At 54.0% G+C, this 17718-nt stretch overlaps 1 protein-coding gene and 1 long non-coding RNA gene across 3 annotated transcripts; both read left to right on the forward strand.

Moving 5' to 3' along the window:
* Positions 1 to 213: 213 nt before the first annotated feature.
* Positions 214 to 1149, forward strand: LOC138102041 (olfactory receptor 14I1-like). The gene has a single exon (XM_068999797.1). The coding sequence runs from the start codon at positions 214 to 216 to the stop codon at positions 1147 to 1149; it is 936 nt and encodes a 311-aa protein (XP_068855898.1).
* A 2945-nt stretch (positions 1150 to 4094) lies between these two features.
* LOC138102044 (uncharacterized) lies at positions 4095 to 11070 on the forward strand. 2 transcript variants are annotated; one of them, XR_011147292.1, is made up of 2 exons: positions 4095 to 4358; positions 10829 to 11070. It is a non-coding gene; the product is annotated as an uncharacterized lncRNA (long non-coding RNA). The 2 variants fall into 2 exon arrangements; XR_011147293.1 differs by lacking the exon at positions 4095 to 4358 and adding an exon at positions 9786 to 10006.
* The last annotated feature ends 6648 nt before the right edge of the window (positions 11071 to 17718 follow it).

The following is a 17718-nucleotide window of genomic DNA, read 5'->3' on the forward strand; positions in this document are numbered from 1 at the left end:
GGGCACAGCCCCCGCTCGTCATGGCAACGGGGCCAGATCCCAGCAGAGCTCCAGGCACGAGGCTGAGGGAAGGGCTCTGAGAAAAGGAAAATTGGGTGGCACAGAGTGTCAGGGGCACGGCTGGGAGAAAGGGCTTGGGCATTGCTCAGGAAAGTCTCCCCTGACTTGTCACTGTCTCCTCCTAGAACAGATCCCCATGGCCGGAGACAGCAAATGTCCAACAGCAGCTCCATCAGCCACTTCCTCCTGCTGCCATTGGCAGACACGCGGCAGCTGCAGCTCCTGCACTTCTGCCTCTTCCTGGGCATCTCCCTGGCTGCCCTCCTGGCCAACGGCCTCATCATCAGCGCCGTAGCCTGCGGCCAGCACCTGCACAGCCCCATGTTCTTCTTCCTGCTCAACCTGGCCCTCACCGACCTGGGCTCCATCTGCACCACTGTCCCCAAGGCCATGCACAATTCCCTCTGGGGCACCAGCCACATCTCCTACTCAGCATGTGCTGCTCAGGTGTTTTTCTTTGCCTTTTTCATCTCAGCAGAGTTTGCATTTCTCACCATCATGTGCTACGACCGCTACGTGTCCATCTGCAAACCCCTGCACTACGGGACCCTCCTGGGCAGCAGAGCTTGTGCCCACATGGCAGCAGCTGCCTGGGCCAGTGCCTTTCTCTATGCTCTGCTGCACACGGCCAATACATTTTCCCTGCCCCTGTGCCAGGGCAATACCTTGGGCCAGTTCTTCTGTGAAATCCCACACATCCTCAAGCTCTCCTGCTCACACTCCAGCTCCCTCAGGGAACTTGGGCTTCTTGCGGTTAGTGCCTGTTTAGCCTTTGGCTGTTTTGTGTTCATGGTTTTCTCCTATGTGCAGATCTTCAGGGCCGTGCTGAGGATCCCCTCTGAGCAGGGACGGCACAAAGCCTTTTCCACGTGCCTCCCTCACCTGGCCGTGCTCTCCCTGTTCCTCAGCACTGCCATTTTTGCCAACCTGAAGCCCCCCTCCATCTCCTCCCCATCCCTGGATCTGGCCCTGTCACTTCTGTACTCGGTGGTGCCTCCAGCCCTGAACCCCCTCATCTACAGCCTCAGGAACCAGGAGCTCAAGGCTGCAGTGTGGGCACTGATGGCTGGACCATTTAAGAAACATTAAACTGGTTGCCAATTTCTGCAAATCACTTGTAATAAAACTCGTCTTTGATAGTTCTTGTTGGTTTGGTTTTGGGGTTATTTTTTCTGTCTTCAGTCATTTATTGTTGTCCACAAAGCAAGGACAATATTTCTTCTGTTTCTCATTTTGTTTCTCTCCGCCTTGGCTGTGGCCCCAGACTGTGTCAATGAGGAGCTGTGCTCTCGGTGCCTTTAAATGAACTCAAGGATCTGCCAGCAAAGTTCCCAGCAGAGATGCCCCTTTAGTTGCCTTCTGTGGAGCTGCAGCAGCAATGTCTGTGTGCAGAGCTGGGGGCAGATCAGGGGGGCACAGCAGCTGTGCCCAGGAGCAGCAGCCCTTGGTGCTGCCAGTGCTGCTCCCGTGCCACTGCCCCGCTGCCCTTCTGCCCCTGGTGTTGCTGCAGGGCCTGAGTGCTCTGGGGCTCGCTCCCAGCCCTGGGGTGGCAGTGCCGGGGCTGCAGCAGGGACAGGCCATGGGCACTGCTGGGCCAGCGCTGACGCCTCAGGGCAGGGCCTGGGGGCTCCAGGCTCCTTGCCCAGGCTCTCTCAAGAGCACGCCCAGGCCAGTGCTCAGCAGAGAAAACCCCCGTGAGCAGCCCCAGGGTGGCCGTGGGCAGGGTGGGGGCAACCAGCATGGCTGGTGCTCTGCAGGGTCCCTGGGGGAGCCGGGAAGGAGCAGCAGAGCAGGGGCTGATCCATCCCCCCTGCACTGGACACCCCAGGGCAGCGTCCCAGAGCGGCCTCATGCACCTGCCAGCAACATCCCCCCTCTGCAGCCCTGGCCTCTCCCCAGCTCAGAGAGGGGCTGGATCCTTGCAGGCACACACACGGCAGGACTGGCTCAGGAGCCCCTGTTTGCACTGCACAGCCCAGGCGTGAGCACCCCACGGTCTTGGTGTGGGGAGATGAACCTGAGTGAGCACAAATGCCATCAGCCCCTGGGGGCCAGCAAGGGCTGGGGGACGGCAGGGAAACCTCTCAGCTTTGTCGTGGCCTCTCAAGTCAGCCAGAAAGTTTGTTCCCATCAGCTCGGAGTTTCCTGTCCCACTGCAGACGTTGTTGCTCAGAGCCAGGGCTGCCTGGCAGCCACCCCCAAACAGCCCTGAGCATTACCTCTGCTTCACCTTTGCTTTCTTTCCTCTTTCCTGCTCCACATTTCTTGCTCTTGCCCATCCCTGTGCCCTCCCCTTCAAACAGCCCAGCCCTGGTTGCCCTTTCCTCTCTGGCCCCACTCCCCATTTCAGTTCCTGCCTTGGCACCACGGGAACGTCCCTTGGGGAGCAGGATCATCCTACAAGTGCTGCAGGAATTGTCTGCAGGGCCCTGCAGTGCCTCGAGCTGTTCCCTTGCCAGAGGCACCAGAGGCCAGGGGGGCACATCTGGGCTGCTGTGTCTGGCTGTGGGGCTCCCTGTTGTGGGGCAGTGAGGAGGAGCTGGAGAGGCTCTGCAGGACTGACAGGATGGGCTTTGGGGCGCGTGTGGAGAAGCTGAGGGACAGGGGCTGCTGGACCTTCTGAAGAGGAGGCCCAGGGCTCATCCTGCAGCTGCTTCAAGGGTGGTTTCAGAGAATCACAGAATCAACCAGGCTGGAAAAGACCTTGGACATCATCAAGCCCAAGCCGTGCCCTGACACCTCCTTGTCTCCCCTGAGCCTCCTCTTCTCCAGGATAAACAAGCCCAGCTCCCTCAGCCGCTCCTCACAGCACTTGTGTTCCAGACCCCTCACCAGCCTTGTTGCCCTTCTCTGGACACGCTCCAGCCCCTCAATGTCCTTCCTAATTTGGGGGCCCAGAACTGGACACAGCACTCGAGGTGAGGCCTCAGCAGTGCCCAGGACAGGGGAAGAATCCCTGCCCTGGTCCTGCTGGCCACTCCATTCCTGATCCAGGCCAGGAGCCATTGGCCTTCTTGGCCACGTGGGCACACTGCTGGCTCATGTCCAGCCTGCTGTCCATCAGTGCCCCCAGGTCCCTTTCTGCCTGGCCGCTGTCCAGCCACTCTGTCCCCAGCCTGTAGCGCTGCAGGGGTTGTTGTGGCCAAAGTGCAGGACCTGGCACTTGGTCTTGTTGAACCTCCCATGGTTGGATTTGGGCCCTGGATCCAGCCTGTGCAGGTCCCTGTGCAGAGCCCTCCTACCCTCCAGCAGATCCACACTCGCACCCAGCTTGGTGTCATCTGCAGATTTGCTGGTGCTGGACTCAATGCCCTCATCCAGATCATCAGTGACGACACTGAAATCCACGCTTGGGGAGCTCATCCAGCAGCTCCCTCATCCCCCTAGGATGGATCCCATTTGCTCCCAGAGACACCTGTGAGCATCTGAGGGGCTCAGCAGTCACCAGCTGCTTCCTCCTGGATTACAGGGGCTGTTCTGCTCCCTGTCCCCATCTACCAGCCCAGGAGGCCACTTGTCCTGAGGATGACCTGTCTTAATGCTGAAAAGTGAGGCAAAGAAGGGGTTAAGTAGCTCAGCCTTTTCCTCATCTTTAGTTACTAAATTCCCTCCCCCATCTAACAGAGAATGCAGGTTCTCCTTGCCCTTCCTTTTGCCATTAATGTGTTTATGAAAATATTTTTATTGTCCTTCACAGAAGTGGCCAGATTGAGTTCTAACTGGGCTTTTGCCTCTCTAAGTTTTTTCCTCCATGACCTAAAATCTCCCTTAAACATTTCCTGAGACACCTGACCCTCCTTCCAAAGGTGATGCACCCTCTTTTTTCCCTCATGTCATAGGTTAGCCAGCATAGTCCCGGAAGGGATATCCTTGCTAAGGGGTGCTTACAGTTTCCTCTGGGACCTGATAGAACCTATCAGCTGGCCAGTTTGAATATCGACAATTCTTTGAGCCACTTAAAGTTGTGACCGCCTCTGTGATACACACTTAAGAATAGACAAACTCCCCCCCAAGCTCTCTCTCGTTTCCGGCGCTGGCACAGGTGGCTGCAGGCCCCGTGCGGGGGCTAGCAGGCCCGGCCAGGCCCTGCTTGGGCCAGGCCGGGCTGGGCCACGGCCAGCCTGGAGCCATGGGCCTGTTCCAGTCATGGAACCCCCCCCACTGCCTTGCCGTGGGTGACCGGAGCAGCTCGGCTCTCCCCCCTCTCCACTGCGGCCGAGATTCAGCAAAGCGGCACCGCTGTCCGGCAGAGGTCAGTGACCAACAGCGATAAGCCACATTCCAGCTGCAAGGCCGAGGTGAGATTAACCCTTTTATTGCTGTGAAGAGCTGAAAACCTGAGGGAAGAGAGAGAGGAGATGCTTAAAGCTGAAAGTCTGTTGTGAAGCTATGATATATCAGAGTATCCCGTTGTAATTTCATGAAGATATGGGGGGTGGAGTGTTCAATTCGTAAGCAATAGGCAGATGCTGACACAGCTGTAAAACTCTCTTAAATATTTCCTGAGATACCTGACCCTCCTTCCAAAGGTGATGCACCCTCTTTTTTTTCCCTGAGTGCCTTCAAAAGCTCCTTGCCCATCCAGGCTCATTGTTTTCCTCCTTGGCTCATCTTTCGGCACACAGGGACAGTCTGTTCCTGCGCCTTCAAGATTTCTGTTCTGAAGCACTTCCATCTTTCCTGGAGCCCTTTGTTTTTAAGGGCTGCTTCCCAAGGAACTCTCCGAATAAGTCTCTTGAATAGGCCAAAGTCTGCTGAGGCTTTTGTCGATGTGGACAGAACAGCACACACTTGTTGTAATCCAAAGTCATAGAAGTTTTGATTTTCTCCCCTGCTGTTCTTATACCTCTTCACAATGGCTGTGGCCTGTTGAGATTGGCTGCTGAGCAAACAATGCCAAGGCTGTCTAACAAGCAATGACCATTCAGGCAGTAAAACAATCAGCTGTACAAGCAAAGGTAGAGCTGCTACATATTATCCACAAGCTCTTCCTTGTACACTCTCAATGTCCCATTACAAGAACAGCCTCTCCTTGTGTCCAGAATATCTTCTCTCATTGATTATCTTCTTGGCCTTCTCTGTGGCTTTCACTGAAGCTCCAAATCTTCACTGTCATATTGTCATGGGTATATTCTGACTGTCTTTAGGTCTAATTCTGTGAGGCCCCCAGCCCAGCTGTCAGCCTCATCAGCACAGCAGTGAGATTTGTGTCCCCTGGCTGTGGCTGCTGTCCCTCGCACTGAGGCCCATGAGCAGACACCAGTTCCTGCCAGCCCCAGGGCTTGTGGCCTCCTCCCGCAGCCCACAGAGCTTTGGAGGGCTCCTGCTGCTCTCCTGCCCTCCCCATCCCACACCCCACATCCCACTGCTGCGGGACAGCCACCAGCATCCTGTGAGGCCACCGATGCCCATGGCCAGGGGATGGGGTCAGGGCTTGGCTGTGCTGCTTGGCCAAGCCCAGGCAGGGCTTTCACAGCCACATCCCAGAGCCCATTTCCCACCTGGAGCCGGGGCTGCCTCTGAGTTCTGCTTCCCCAGCCCCAGGGACACTCTCCTTGTCTGCTCATTGCCCCCACGCTCTCTTGGCAGCCATGGCCTCAGTGGGGGCTGCTGACATCCTCAGCAACTTGGAGGTTGCTGCTCAATTTTCCTTCTGCAGAGGCTTCTTCAGCCTTCAGCTCTTCAGGTCAGGAATTCAGTGCCAAAGGATCATTAACATTCAAAACACCCTAACAAGAAAACCCCCCAGGAATCATTGAGGTCTTCAATTCTTTTGTGGTAAATCAGAGCGATTCCGGAAGTGTTTTCAAAGTGAACATATTATTTTAAAAAATTAATGAAATACTATCTTTTTCCCAGTTTATTCTTTTCTTGTTTATACATTAACAATTCAGAACACCCTAACAGGAGAAGCCCCTGGGAATCATTTCTGCCTTCAGTTCTTTTGTGGTTAATTAGACAGATTTCAGAAGTCTATTCCAAGTGAATATACTGTGGTAACAATACAAGGAGAAATGATTTCTCTTCTGTGCCCTGTTTACCTTCTTCCTGTTATACACTGATATCGGGGATCTCCAGCTGATATTGATCCTGGCTCCTCCTAATGCAGTCTGAATAGATCTGAACATCAAGGCCCTTTATGGCTGACAATCAATCACACTTTGTCCCTACCCCCACCCCACCATTTCCCTCATCCAAGCCCTGGCACTCAGAGCAGCCTCGTGCAAATCTGAGCTTCCTCCACTCGCACTGAGGGACAGGACTGAGAAAGTGTCCCCAGGTTCCAGTCAGAGCAGAACACTGCAGGCAGTGATGACAGGGGGGGACAAGCAAGGGAAAGGTGTCTCTGGTGCTGAGCAAAGCTGGATGTGTTTGAGGAATGCAAAGGGCCAAGGCCTGAGCCCCAGCCCCTGGCAAGGCAGATCCTGTCCCTCCCTCAGTGCTCAGGGCTCTTGCCGGGGCACTGGGATGTGGGGATGGGCAGTGCCAAGGGCAGCACCATGGGGCGGCCCCTGCCAGGCTGCTGAGCAGGGACAAGGAGGCACTGAGGCCCCAGGGCTGCAAGGGTCACTTGTCTCCTGCTGGCCTCAGGGCCAGGGACAGCAGCCATGGCCCAAGTGCTGCACAAGTTGGCTCTGTCAGGGCCTTGCAGCTGCTGCCCATCCCTCTGCCCTCTCCAGCCCAGGCTGTGCCACGCTGTCCCTGCCCTGCGCCTCTGTCCCTGCAGGCTGTCCTCATCCCCCTGGCTGCCCCACCTGGCTGGCCCCTTCCTTTGCTGGCAGCTCTGCGTCCTGCCTGCCTCTGCCTGGGCACACAAAGCCTTGGGCTGCTCCAGACTCCTTCTGGGGGACCTGTTGCACCCCAGCCCCTCCCTGGGACAGAAATTCCTTTCTCCTCCTGTCCAGCCGGGGCCTCCCCAGCTGCCCTTGGCATTAATTCTTTCTTTCTCCAGCTGTTCTCTACTGTGCCAAAAGGATCCACCATCTCTCAAACTGCCCTTCAAGCCCTCCCAGGGCTCTCCTCTGCTCTCCTCAGGCTCCACTCCACTGAGCACAGAGCTCCTGTGTCCCTATATAGTGGTCCTGGGCAAGTGGCCTCCAAACCCCACCCTGGCAGATCTCTGGGCCCTCTCCTGGGTGTTGCCAATGAAAACATTCTGCTCAGAGTCTCAGAAAATCCCCAGAGGCCAGGGCCAGCCAGACCTGTCTGCAATGGCAGCTTTTGTCTGGAAGCAATCCTTGGATAGATGGGAATTGGGAGGTAGGATATCAATTTTGGCCATGGACACCTGGATGAGAAGGACGGTTCTTTTCCACTGGAAGGAAAGCACGGAGCCCCAGTGTTTGGTGGTAGACGAGAGGCAGCCCTCGGGAGGCCAAACCAGCCACACTTGTCTGCCCTGGAAGTTTCTGCTGGGAGCAATCCTTGGCTCTGTGGGATTTTGGAGGCCAAATCCTATTTCATCCATGGGCACCTTGATGAGAAGGATGGTTCTTTTCCGTAGGAGGGAAAGCACAGAGCCCTGGTGTTTCAGGGGCACATGAGAGGTGACCACCAGAGGCCAAGGCCAGCCAGAGCTGTCTGTCCTGGCAGCTTTTGTCTGGGAGAAACCCTTGCACACAGGGAATTTCTGTAAGGGCAGTACCAGTTCTGGCCATGGACAGCAGAAAAAAGGACAGTTCTTTTCCACAGGAAGGAAAGCACGGAGCCCCAGTGCTTCAGGGGCAGATGAGGGGCAGTCACCAGAGGCCAAGGCCAGCCAGATTAGATGGTACTGGCAGATTTTGTCTGGGAGCAACCCTTGGATATAGAGAATTTTAGAGGCGGAATACCAATTTCAGACACAGACCCCTGGAGGAGAAGGACGGTTCTTTTCCATAGGAAGGAAAGCACGGAACACCGGTGTTTCAGGGGCAGATGAAAGGCGGCCATCAGAGGCCAAGGCCAGCCACACCTCTGTCGTGGTACATTTTGTCTGAAAGCAACCCTTGGAGATAGGGAATTTTGGAGGTGGAATCCCAAATTCAGCCATTTCTGTGTAGATAAGTCTTTTCCATAGGAAGGAAAGCACCGAGCCCCAGTGTTTCAAAAGCAGGTGAGCGGCAGCTCCCAAGAGGCCAAGGGCAGCCAGAGCTGTCTGTCCTGGCAGCTTTCACTTGGGAGGAATCCTTGGACACACGGAGTGTTGGAGTGGAATCCCAATTTTGGCCATGGGTGCCTGGTCGAGATGGACGGTTTTTCCCATAGGAAAGAAAAGCACAAAGTCCAAGTGTTTTGGAAGAAGATGAGAGGTGGCCACCCATAGGCCAAGCCAGCCAGACCTGTCTCTCCTGGCACTCTTCCTCTGGGGAAAATCCTGGGATATAGGGAATTTTGGAGGTGGAATCTCAGTTCTGGCCATGGGCACCTGGTCAGGAAGAAGAATTCTTTTCGTTAGGAAGGAAAGCACGGAGCCCCGGTGTTTCAAAGGCAGATGAGAGCCAGCCCTCAGGAAGCCAAGGCCAGCCAGACCTGTCAGTCCTGGCAGCTTTTGTCTGGGAGCAATCCTTGGATATAGGGAATTCTGGAGGCAGATTCCCAGTTTGGCCATGGGTGCCTGGACATGAAAGGTGCTTTCTTCCCATAGGAAAGAACAGCACATGGTCCCAGTGTTTCAAAGGCAGATGAGAGGTGGCCCCCAGGAGGCCAAGCCAGCCAGAGCTGTCTGTCCTGGCAGATTTCATCTGGGAACAATCTTTGCATATAAGGAAATTTGGAGGAGGAATCCCAGTTTTGTCCATGGACACCTGTAGGAGGACGGTTCTTTCCCATAGGAAGGAAAGCCCAGAGCCCAGTGCTTCAGGGGCAGATCAGCAGTGGCCCTCGAAATGCCAAGGTCGGATGGACCTGTCAGGTGGCCCCTGGAAAACCAGGGGCCCAGCCAGACCTGTTCCATGTTCCCTTGGTTCCATGGGGCCCCACAGTGTCACAACGGCCCCTTGGTTCCATGGGGCCTCACAATGTCCCAATGGCCCCTTGGTTCCACAGAGCCCTGAAGTGTCCCAATGGCCCCTTGGTTCCATGGGCCCAACAGGGTCACCGCGGCTCCTTGGTTCCTTGGCCCCACAGTTTGATCACTGACCCTCGGTTCCACAGGGCCCCTGAGTTTCACAATGCTCTCCTTGATTCCACAAGGCACCAGAGTGTCCCAATGGTCTCTTTGGTTCCATGAGGTTCCACAGTGTCACCATGGTGTCCCTGGCTCTGCAGTGTCACAATGGCCCCCTGGTTCCATGAGTTTCCGTGCTGTCAACAACGGTTCCTTTGTTCCACCGAGGCCTTGATGTGTCACAGCAGCCCCTTGGTTCCGTGAGGTTCCGTAGTGTCACCATGGTCGGTGCCAGAGGCTGGATGAGATCAATGTCAGGAGACATCTTGGGATGAGCTGTCAATCAGGAACATATGGGGGGTGGGGTGGGGCTAACCCAGCCCTGATTGGCTGAGCTGTCAGTCAATCACACAACAGGCTGGCTAACTCAGCTTCTGATTGGCTGAGCTGTCAATTAATCACACAGAAGGGGCGGTGCTATCCTGGCCCTGATTGGTCAAGCTGTCAGTCAATCAATCAATCAATCAATCAATCAATCAATCAATCAATCACACAATAGGCAGTGCTAACCCAGCCCCTGATTGGGTGACCAACCAGAAGTCCCACCTGGGGGCGGCCCACGAAGGCCCAGGGGCTTAAAAGATGCAGCAGGAGCTCAGTCCCTGCTCTGGGCCCTGCCTTTTTCTGGGGTTTCTGTCTCACCCTCGCTGGAACCTGAGGAGTTGGTGGCTCTGTGTGTGTCTTTCTATAGATTGTCTGTCTCTCTTTCTCTCTTTCTTCTCTTCCTAATCCTCTTTAACTGGAACATTTTTGGCTAGCTTAACATCCTGAGGGTTTAAAGGTTTCTAGGTTAATTGGGTAAGTTAATGAAGTTAACGCTACAATCAGTGTTTTATGTTGAATTGGAAGTTGTATTAAATGCTTTGCCAAAGTTCCTTGATTTTTCTGTATTTTGCCAGTAAGATTTTGTGTCATTTTGGCCTGTTGAGAATATCTGGTTGGTGTTTCCCTGTGCACCAAACTCGAGTAAAGGAGCCTTTGGTTACCCCAGCATTTGGGTGTTCTGGGGTGTTACAGCCCCCCAGTGTCACACCGGCCCCTCGGTTCCATGGGGATCTGGATGGTCACACAGGTTTGTGGCATTTGTCCTTCCTCCCCCTCACATCCCACTGCCCCACAAACAGCCCCGAGCCAGCCGGGAGGGACAGGCCCTGCTGGGCCAGGCCTGGGCTCAGGGCTGGGCCTTTCTGCTTCCTCCAGCCAGCCCAGGGCTTTCTCAGCATTGCAGTTCCCTGCTCAGAGCCTTGGGCTCCCTGCAATCCTGGCGCAGCTCAAGGATCTGCTCTCACGAGTCCCTGGGGAGGCTTTGGCAGTCCCTGCCCTCAGTGGGGCCATTGATGCTCCAAGGGACTTGGAGTTTGGCTTCTGACTCCTTGAGCAGCTTCTTCATCCTTCTCTCAGTGCCTGAGGGTCCTGGGCTCAGCCCCAAATCCAGCGTGGGGCTCATTCAAATGCAGAAAGCCCTCAGGAGCTCTTTCTCTTCCTTCAGTTGTCTTCAAGTCTCCAGGGCTTGTGCAGCTGATTGGAGTCAGTTTGGAGTTCTGTTAAGGAGGGAGATTTCAAAGAGCACCTCATGATTTTGGTTTTTAATCATCGGATTTTTGGTTTTTTACTTTCCAGCTCGGAGAAGAGGTGACAGAAGCATTCCCCAAGTGATCTTGGTGCTGAATGTCTCCTTAGGAGGTCTGGGCATGGAGAAGAACGAGCCCCTTGTGGGCTGACCCTGTTTGGACAACCTGCTCCTCACCCCAACCTCACCATGTCTGACATCGCCCACCTGGCACTGACATCCCAAAATAGCCAAAAATATTTATGTCATTTATTCTTTATTAATATTTTATTTAATAAATGAATTTGTTCTACTTATTTCTTATTTGTAATAATAATAATATTGTTTTATTCTTATGACCAAATTTATATATTTAGATAAAAAAATCTATACATTTTTAGCAACCAAAGAAAGTAATGTTCATTGGTTCGAAGTAACACATTTCCCTTCATTCATTAATTAGACTCTACTGATTATTGGTTTCTCCCTCTTTATACTAATTAGCGCTATGTTTAGTATTTTTGTCATGGTTTTGATCATCTTTTTCTCACATGGGGTCCACGGGGGCACTTCGGGTTCCACAGAGATAATTGTGGGACACATTTAGGGCGGTTTTGAGTCTGGGAAGGGAATTTAGGAGGAACTTGGGGGTCGAGTGGGAAATGGGGGGGCAACTTAGGGATCCTGAGGTGCAGTTTGGGGTCCGGAGGATCGCTTGGGGGTCCCGGGAGGCGCTTGGAAGTCAGGGAGAGGAATTTGGGGGCCCTTCGGGGTCCGGGGAGGACTTTGGGGGCTGTGACGGGGCTCTGAGGGCCGCGGGGGATGACGGGACTTGTAGGCGCGGGTAGAACAAACGCAAGGGCGCTGCGGGGCATCATGGGAGTTGAAGGCGCGGCTCCAATGGCGCTCTGGGGGGCGCCAGGCATGACGGGAGATGAAGTCCAGGCTGCAGTAGCGCTCTATGAGCGCCGCGGAGCATGATGGGAGCTGAAGTCCCAGACGTTGCTGACCTGCGGCGCTTGGGGGTCCCGGGAGCCACTTGTGGGTGCGAGCGGCCACTTGGGGTCCTCAGGGGGCACCTGCGGGGAATCCCTGGGGTCGGAAAGCCCTTGGGGGGCGCTGGGAGAGCTGCAATGGGTCTGTTTGGGGATCGGAACATGACGGGAGTTGTAGGGGCGGAACTGGGTTATGTCGGCAGCCGAAGGTCGCGGGGCATGAGGGAGATGGAGGCCCGGCTGGAATGACGCGCTACGGCGCGCAGAGCGCCACGGGAGATGAAGTCCCGGCTACAATAAAACCTGAATGGTGCCGTGGTGCATGACGGGAGCTGTAGTCCCAACATGGTCTCTAATGCGGCACTCCCAGGTGTCCGGGAGCCACTGATGGGTCCGAGCGGCCACTTCTGGTCCTCAGGGGGTACCGGGGGGACCTTGTGGGGTCGGGGAGCCCTTGGAAGCGGCTGGAGAGCGCTAACACGGCTCTGTGGGGCCGCGCGGCATGACGGGAGTTGTAGGAGCGGAACTGGGTTATGGGGGGCTCCGGGGCCGCGGGGGACGATGGGAGATGAAGTCCAAAGTCTAATGACGCCCACTCGGGTGCGGGGCATGACGGGAGATGAAGTCCCGGCTGTAATTGGACTCCATGGGTCCCGCGGTGCATGATGGAAGCTGTAGTCCCAAAGCTCGGTCTAACGGGGCATTTGGGGATCCGAGTGGCCACTTTGGGGCCTCAGGGTGGGACATGGGGGGATCTTACGAGTTCGGGAAGAACTTGGGAGCAACTGGGAGGCTTTAACGTGGGCGCTTTGGTGCGCGGGGCATGATGGGAGTTGTAGGCGCGTAACTGTGAAATGATGGGCTCTGTGGCCGCGGGGCAGGATGGGAGATGGATGGGATATTTCTTAGAAGCTCTTTGAAATGTTTCTCCATAACTGGAGAAGGAAACCTTCCTAATGAACTGCGCCAGAGCAGAGGGAAATCAAGGCAGAGCCAGGGTTTGTCAGCATTTGCTTGATCCTAATGAGCCCCGTGGTGCATTTGGTGCTGAGCCCTTGAAGCTCAGGGCCTGAGAGGAGATTGCACAAACCTTTCCAGGAGTCCAAGGCAGAAGAAACACCCAAAGTGTCTCAAAGCATTGATGGGTCCCACTGAGGTCCATCCCCAACACAGGCTCCTCAGGGACTCCTTGGAGGAGAGAATTGGAGGCCAGGATGGCACAAACCCCTCAGAGACTCCATGTGGAAAGGAAAATCCAAAGTACCTTAAACCCCTTGATTATCTCGGAGCATTAATGAGCCCCACTGAGTGTCAATACAAAGCCTCTCAAGGGACTCGTTAAAGTAGATGATTGGAGGCTCTGATTGCACAAAGCTCTCAGGGACTCAGTGTCAAAAGGAAGGACTTCATTAAACCCTGAGTATCTCCAAGCATTAATGAGCCCCACTGAGTGTTGTTACTGACAGAGACTCTCCAGGGACTCATTACAGCAGATCATTGGAGGCCAGGATTGCACAAAGCTCTCAGGGACTCCAAGGCAAAGCCAAACCCAGAGTCCTTTGAAAAGCCTGCAGTCCCTGGGAGCATTCAGGAACCCCCCAGGGCCATTCCTGACCAAGGCTCCCCAGGGACTGGTCCCAGCAGATCCCTGAGGCCAGGAGTGCAGGGAGGCAGAGGCTCTGTGCAGGCAGCTCAGCTGCTGAGCAAAGCCTGGGCTGGGTGGGGCAGCAGAAAGGCCAAGGCCTGAGCCCCAGCCCCGGGGAAGGCAGATCCTGTCCCTCCCGCCTTGCTCAGGGCTCTGCCGGGGGCACTGGGATGTGGGGGGATGCTGAGGGCAGGACAAGGGGCTGACAGTGCCCAGCCTTGCTGGGGCTGTGCCAGGAGGCCCCAGGGCCTCAGCACAAGGTGTCTCCTCACAGCCCTTGGTGGCAGAGTCGAGCAAATGAATTCTACAATCAAAGTGCAGCTGGGTAAAATATGTCAGGAGCCCTCCTTGACCTGGGTCCGAGCCTGCCCTGTTGCTCTGCTTCAAAGCAGAATTCACCCGTGGGGCACCAGCAAAATCAGCCCCTGTGAGCTGCTCTGTGGCCAGCCCTACCAAGGGCCACATTCCAGGAAACACACACGTAAAAGGAGGGGTTGGTTTGAATAATTCCCTCATTTCTCTCAGTAAAACCTTACAGGATTTGCAGTGGGCAGTGGAGATCTCCAGACCAATGGGATTGGACACACCAGGGCACGAGTTCCCACCAGGAGATTGGGTCTGCTTGAAAGGCTGGGGAGCTGCCCTGCTCCAGCCAAAGGGGAAGGGACCTTTCCAAGTGCTGTTGAGAACTTTTTCCAATGCACAGCTCAAGATGGCACCTCCTGGGGATCTGAAGAAATCTGGACCAAAATTAACTCATGGTTCCCCAGCTGGACTTGGTTAAAACATCTGTTTATAATGGTCACCACAATAATTGCTGAATAGTTTTAGCCTGCATCAGGATTCAGTGCTGCAGCTGCTGTAATGCCTTCAGCTATAAAATGAGATAGAGATGCTGAGAGACCAGTGCCCACGAGGAACTGAGTCTCAGGCAAAGGGGGGACTTGATGAGGGCAGGAGAACAGAGCAGCCCTGGAGAAAGAGATAAAGGATGTAACTGAGGCAAAGAGAAGTCCCACAAAACACAAGCAGGATGCCAGCTCAGCTCTGCAAGGCTGCCAAAGCAGGAGTTATGCAAAGCAACGACAGTGCCCTTACTGAAAAGCGGGGTCGAGGAACAGCCCCTGAAAAGGACAGCGGGGGTTGAAGACAGGCCCCAGAGAACCATAAGGACTCTGCATGAGGGGTGCAATTATGTCAAATAAAGTAATACAGATGCATCAAGTGATCAGGGATAGCTCATGAATATGTAATCCGTGTGTGGGATGAAAACTCTGCTCACCCGACCCTCAGGGCACTCGAATGGAGGAAGTGTCCTCTGAGTGCCAAATGCTGCAATGAAGAATGGCTGCTTTCTAACACTCAAACTGTGTTAGAAAGTTTCTGTCTGGCTGGTTTCGGTGTCAGTTCCATGAGGCCCTAAAGTGTCACAACGGCCCCTTGATTCCATGGGGTTCTGCAGTGTCACAGTGGACTTTTGGTCCACGAGGCCCCGCAGTGTCACCCTGGGGCAGGAGGCCAGGGGGGTTCGTTCCCCACACGCTGCAGCTCCCTGGGCCAGCTGGCACCGACACCTTCTCCCAGGCCAGCGCTCCCAGGCACAGCCAGGGCCGTGCCACACTGAGCTCCCTGCAAAGCACGGCGGCGGCTGCGAGGCCAGAGCCCGAGTCACAGGCAGTTTGCCACTCTTTGTGTCTCTGTTGGACCAAGAAATGTCCCCTTGTGGGTGCCCCTTTCCTGCAGTCACTGCAGTACTGGGACCATACACGGGGCTCTGAGCGACAGCAATGGCCAGCGCTGCACCTCTGCTCTGACTCGGGGCTGGTGGGAAATGCTCGGGGGGGTGGCTGGAACGATGGAAAAAGGACAATTGGCAGCGCAGAGGGAAACCCACCTGGGCTGCTGGACTGGGGCAAGACATCACTGCCCGGGCAGAGAAGTTGGCTGTGAAAGTCCCTCCTGTGGATGCTCACGTACCCAAGGGTCGGGCACTGAAGAGCAGCGCAACAACGGACAGGGGGATGGGGCTGCCAGGGTTAAAGTGTCTCAGGTGGGTCTGGAGTGGCCACACAAGGGTGAGTTATTTCTGGCTCCATGGGCCCAGGACACCTCAGGCCATCAGGGCAGAGATGCAACCTCCAGATGGGCTCGTGAGCGAGGGTGGATTTAACCATGGACACCATCTCCAGGTTATCCATGAGTGTGAAACGTGTGCTGAGATCAAGCAGGGCCAGGCGGGTACAGCCCCTGTGGTTACCCAGAGGTTATTCTCTATCCCCTCAGTTGCCAGGGTGGGGGGAAGGGAGTCTCTCTCCCAGGGGAAGGGGCTCCTTCCAGTCGAGTCAGAGCGGTGCAGGGAGCGGGGGGGTAACGCCGCTTCCGAGCTGGTGGCAGTGGTCAGGGTGGCAGGCAGGGCTGCAGTCGGGTTGGGTCGAGCTTTGTGAGGAGCATTTTTCAAGTGAATCACTCTCTTTTGTACACTTTCATTTGAATATTGTTGCTGTCATGGTTCATTTTCTTATCTCATTGCTATTTCCCGTAAATTTTTCTGATCTCAACCCACAATCTTTGCCTTTTTGTGTCCAGTTCTCCTCTCCATCTCATCACAAGGGTTCAAGGAAAGGGAGAAGCAAACAGCAGTAGCGTGGTTTGGAGAGTGTCAGTGGGAGCACTGAACTGGGGAGTCTCATTCCTAAATGACAGACCCATTTGGTGAGTCTTTCACACAGATGTTGGAACTCGATCTGAATGACTTTTAAGCACTTGGGTTTTGATTGGTTCTTCCAAAAACATGGCAATTGTTGTCCTAGAACTGGAAATCTTTTCATTGTTACGGAAATATTGAGGATTAGGTCAGGTTAAAATGCCAGTGTGGTGTATTGTAGATACAAAAATGCTGCTAGCAAGGATTTTCTTGCTATTTTCTAAGTCCGTGAGAGACTTTTCTCTCTCACAGAAGTGGTAGCAGAGTTATGTAAACACCCAAGCTGCCTGCAGCCTTGAAAAGTCTTGTTTATGGTATAGTAGAGAAATATTTTGTCAATGGATGTTTTAGGATTTTAGCCAATCACCCCCAAGGGGTGGCTGATCCTTTGTCAAATTAGACTATGAAGAAAAAAGTCCATAAAAGAGTTTGTAAAATAATTAAATAAATCAATCTTGCTGCACAATTCCTGCCTGCTGGATCTTCTCTCCTCCTCCTCCCTATGGCTGCGGGACACAGTGATATACCATAGGAACCAGGCCTGTGGTAATACATCCTCTGCTTCATATTAAAATGAGATCATTAGTCTTTCACACATGCGCAGTTTCTCTTTTGAATTGGGTCGGTGGTCTCCAATTGAGTCAGTGGTCCTGAAAGATGAAGTCAGGAATGTCTTCCTCACATTGACCTTTTTACCTTCTAGCTGTTGGCAGGCCTTCATGACCTCTTTTTGCAGCCCAAGATCTCCTACTTTTGATTAATTATTATGAAACCCAGGAGCTGTTCTTAGTTCTATTGGTTTCAGTTAGTTTCAGTTTGTTTTGATGACAGTTCTTTTATTCTGTTTCCTCCTACAAACAAAACTTAAAACCAAAATATAATGGCAAATAATACATCACTTAGCTCCAGCTTAGGCATCTACTAATCATTCACTTGTTTCTCTACTCTATAACTTAATTATAAAAATTTCTTCTAACCCCTGGTTAGAATTTAAACCTTTTAGAACCTTGACTTAGTGACACCATGGGGAATCATGGAATCAAGGAGCCCATTGTGACAATACGGATCCAAGGAGACCATGATGACACCATGGAACCTCCTGGAACCAAGGGTCCATTGTGAGACAGCAAGGCCTGTGGAACCAGGGAGCCATTGTGACACTGTGGGCCTCAGTGGAAAAAAGGACATTGTTGATAGTAATGAAGCTCATGGAAACTATGGGACATTGTGACACTGCAGAACCTCATGGAGCCAAAGACACCACATGGAGGAACCTTATGGAACCAAGGGGCCATTCCCACACTACAGAACCAAGGAGATCATTGTTGACGGTACAAACCTCATGGAACAAGGGGCCATTGTGACACTGCGGGGCCCTGTGGAACCAAATATTCATTGTGACACAGCGGGGCTGCTTGTAACCAATTGCGACACTGCGGATCCAAGAGACCACGGTGACACTATGGCACTTCATGGAACCAAGGGGCTGTTGTGACACACCAAGGCCTCGTGGAACCAAGGAGAGCATTGTGGCAGAGCAGAACCAAGGAGGCCATTTGGACAGTATGGACCCTAATGGAACCAAGGCTCCATTGTTCTACAGCAGGGCCTCCTGAA

Source organism: Aphelocoma coerulescens, unplaced genomic scaffold, assembly GCF_041296385.1.
Source record: "Aphelocoma coerulescens isolate FSJ_1873_10779 unplaced genomic scaffold, UR_Acoe_1.0 HiC_scaffold_60, whole genome shotgun sequence".
Lineage (NCBI taxonomy): Eukaryota > Metazoa > Chordata > Aves > Passeriformes > Corvidae > Aphelocoma > Aphelocoma coerulescens.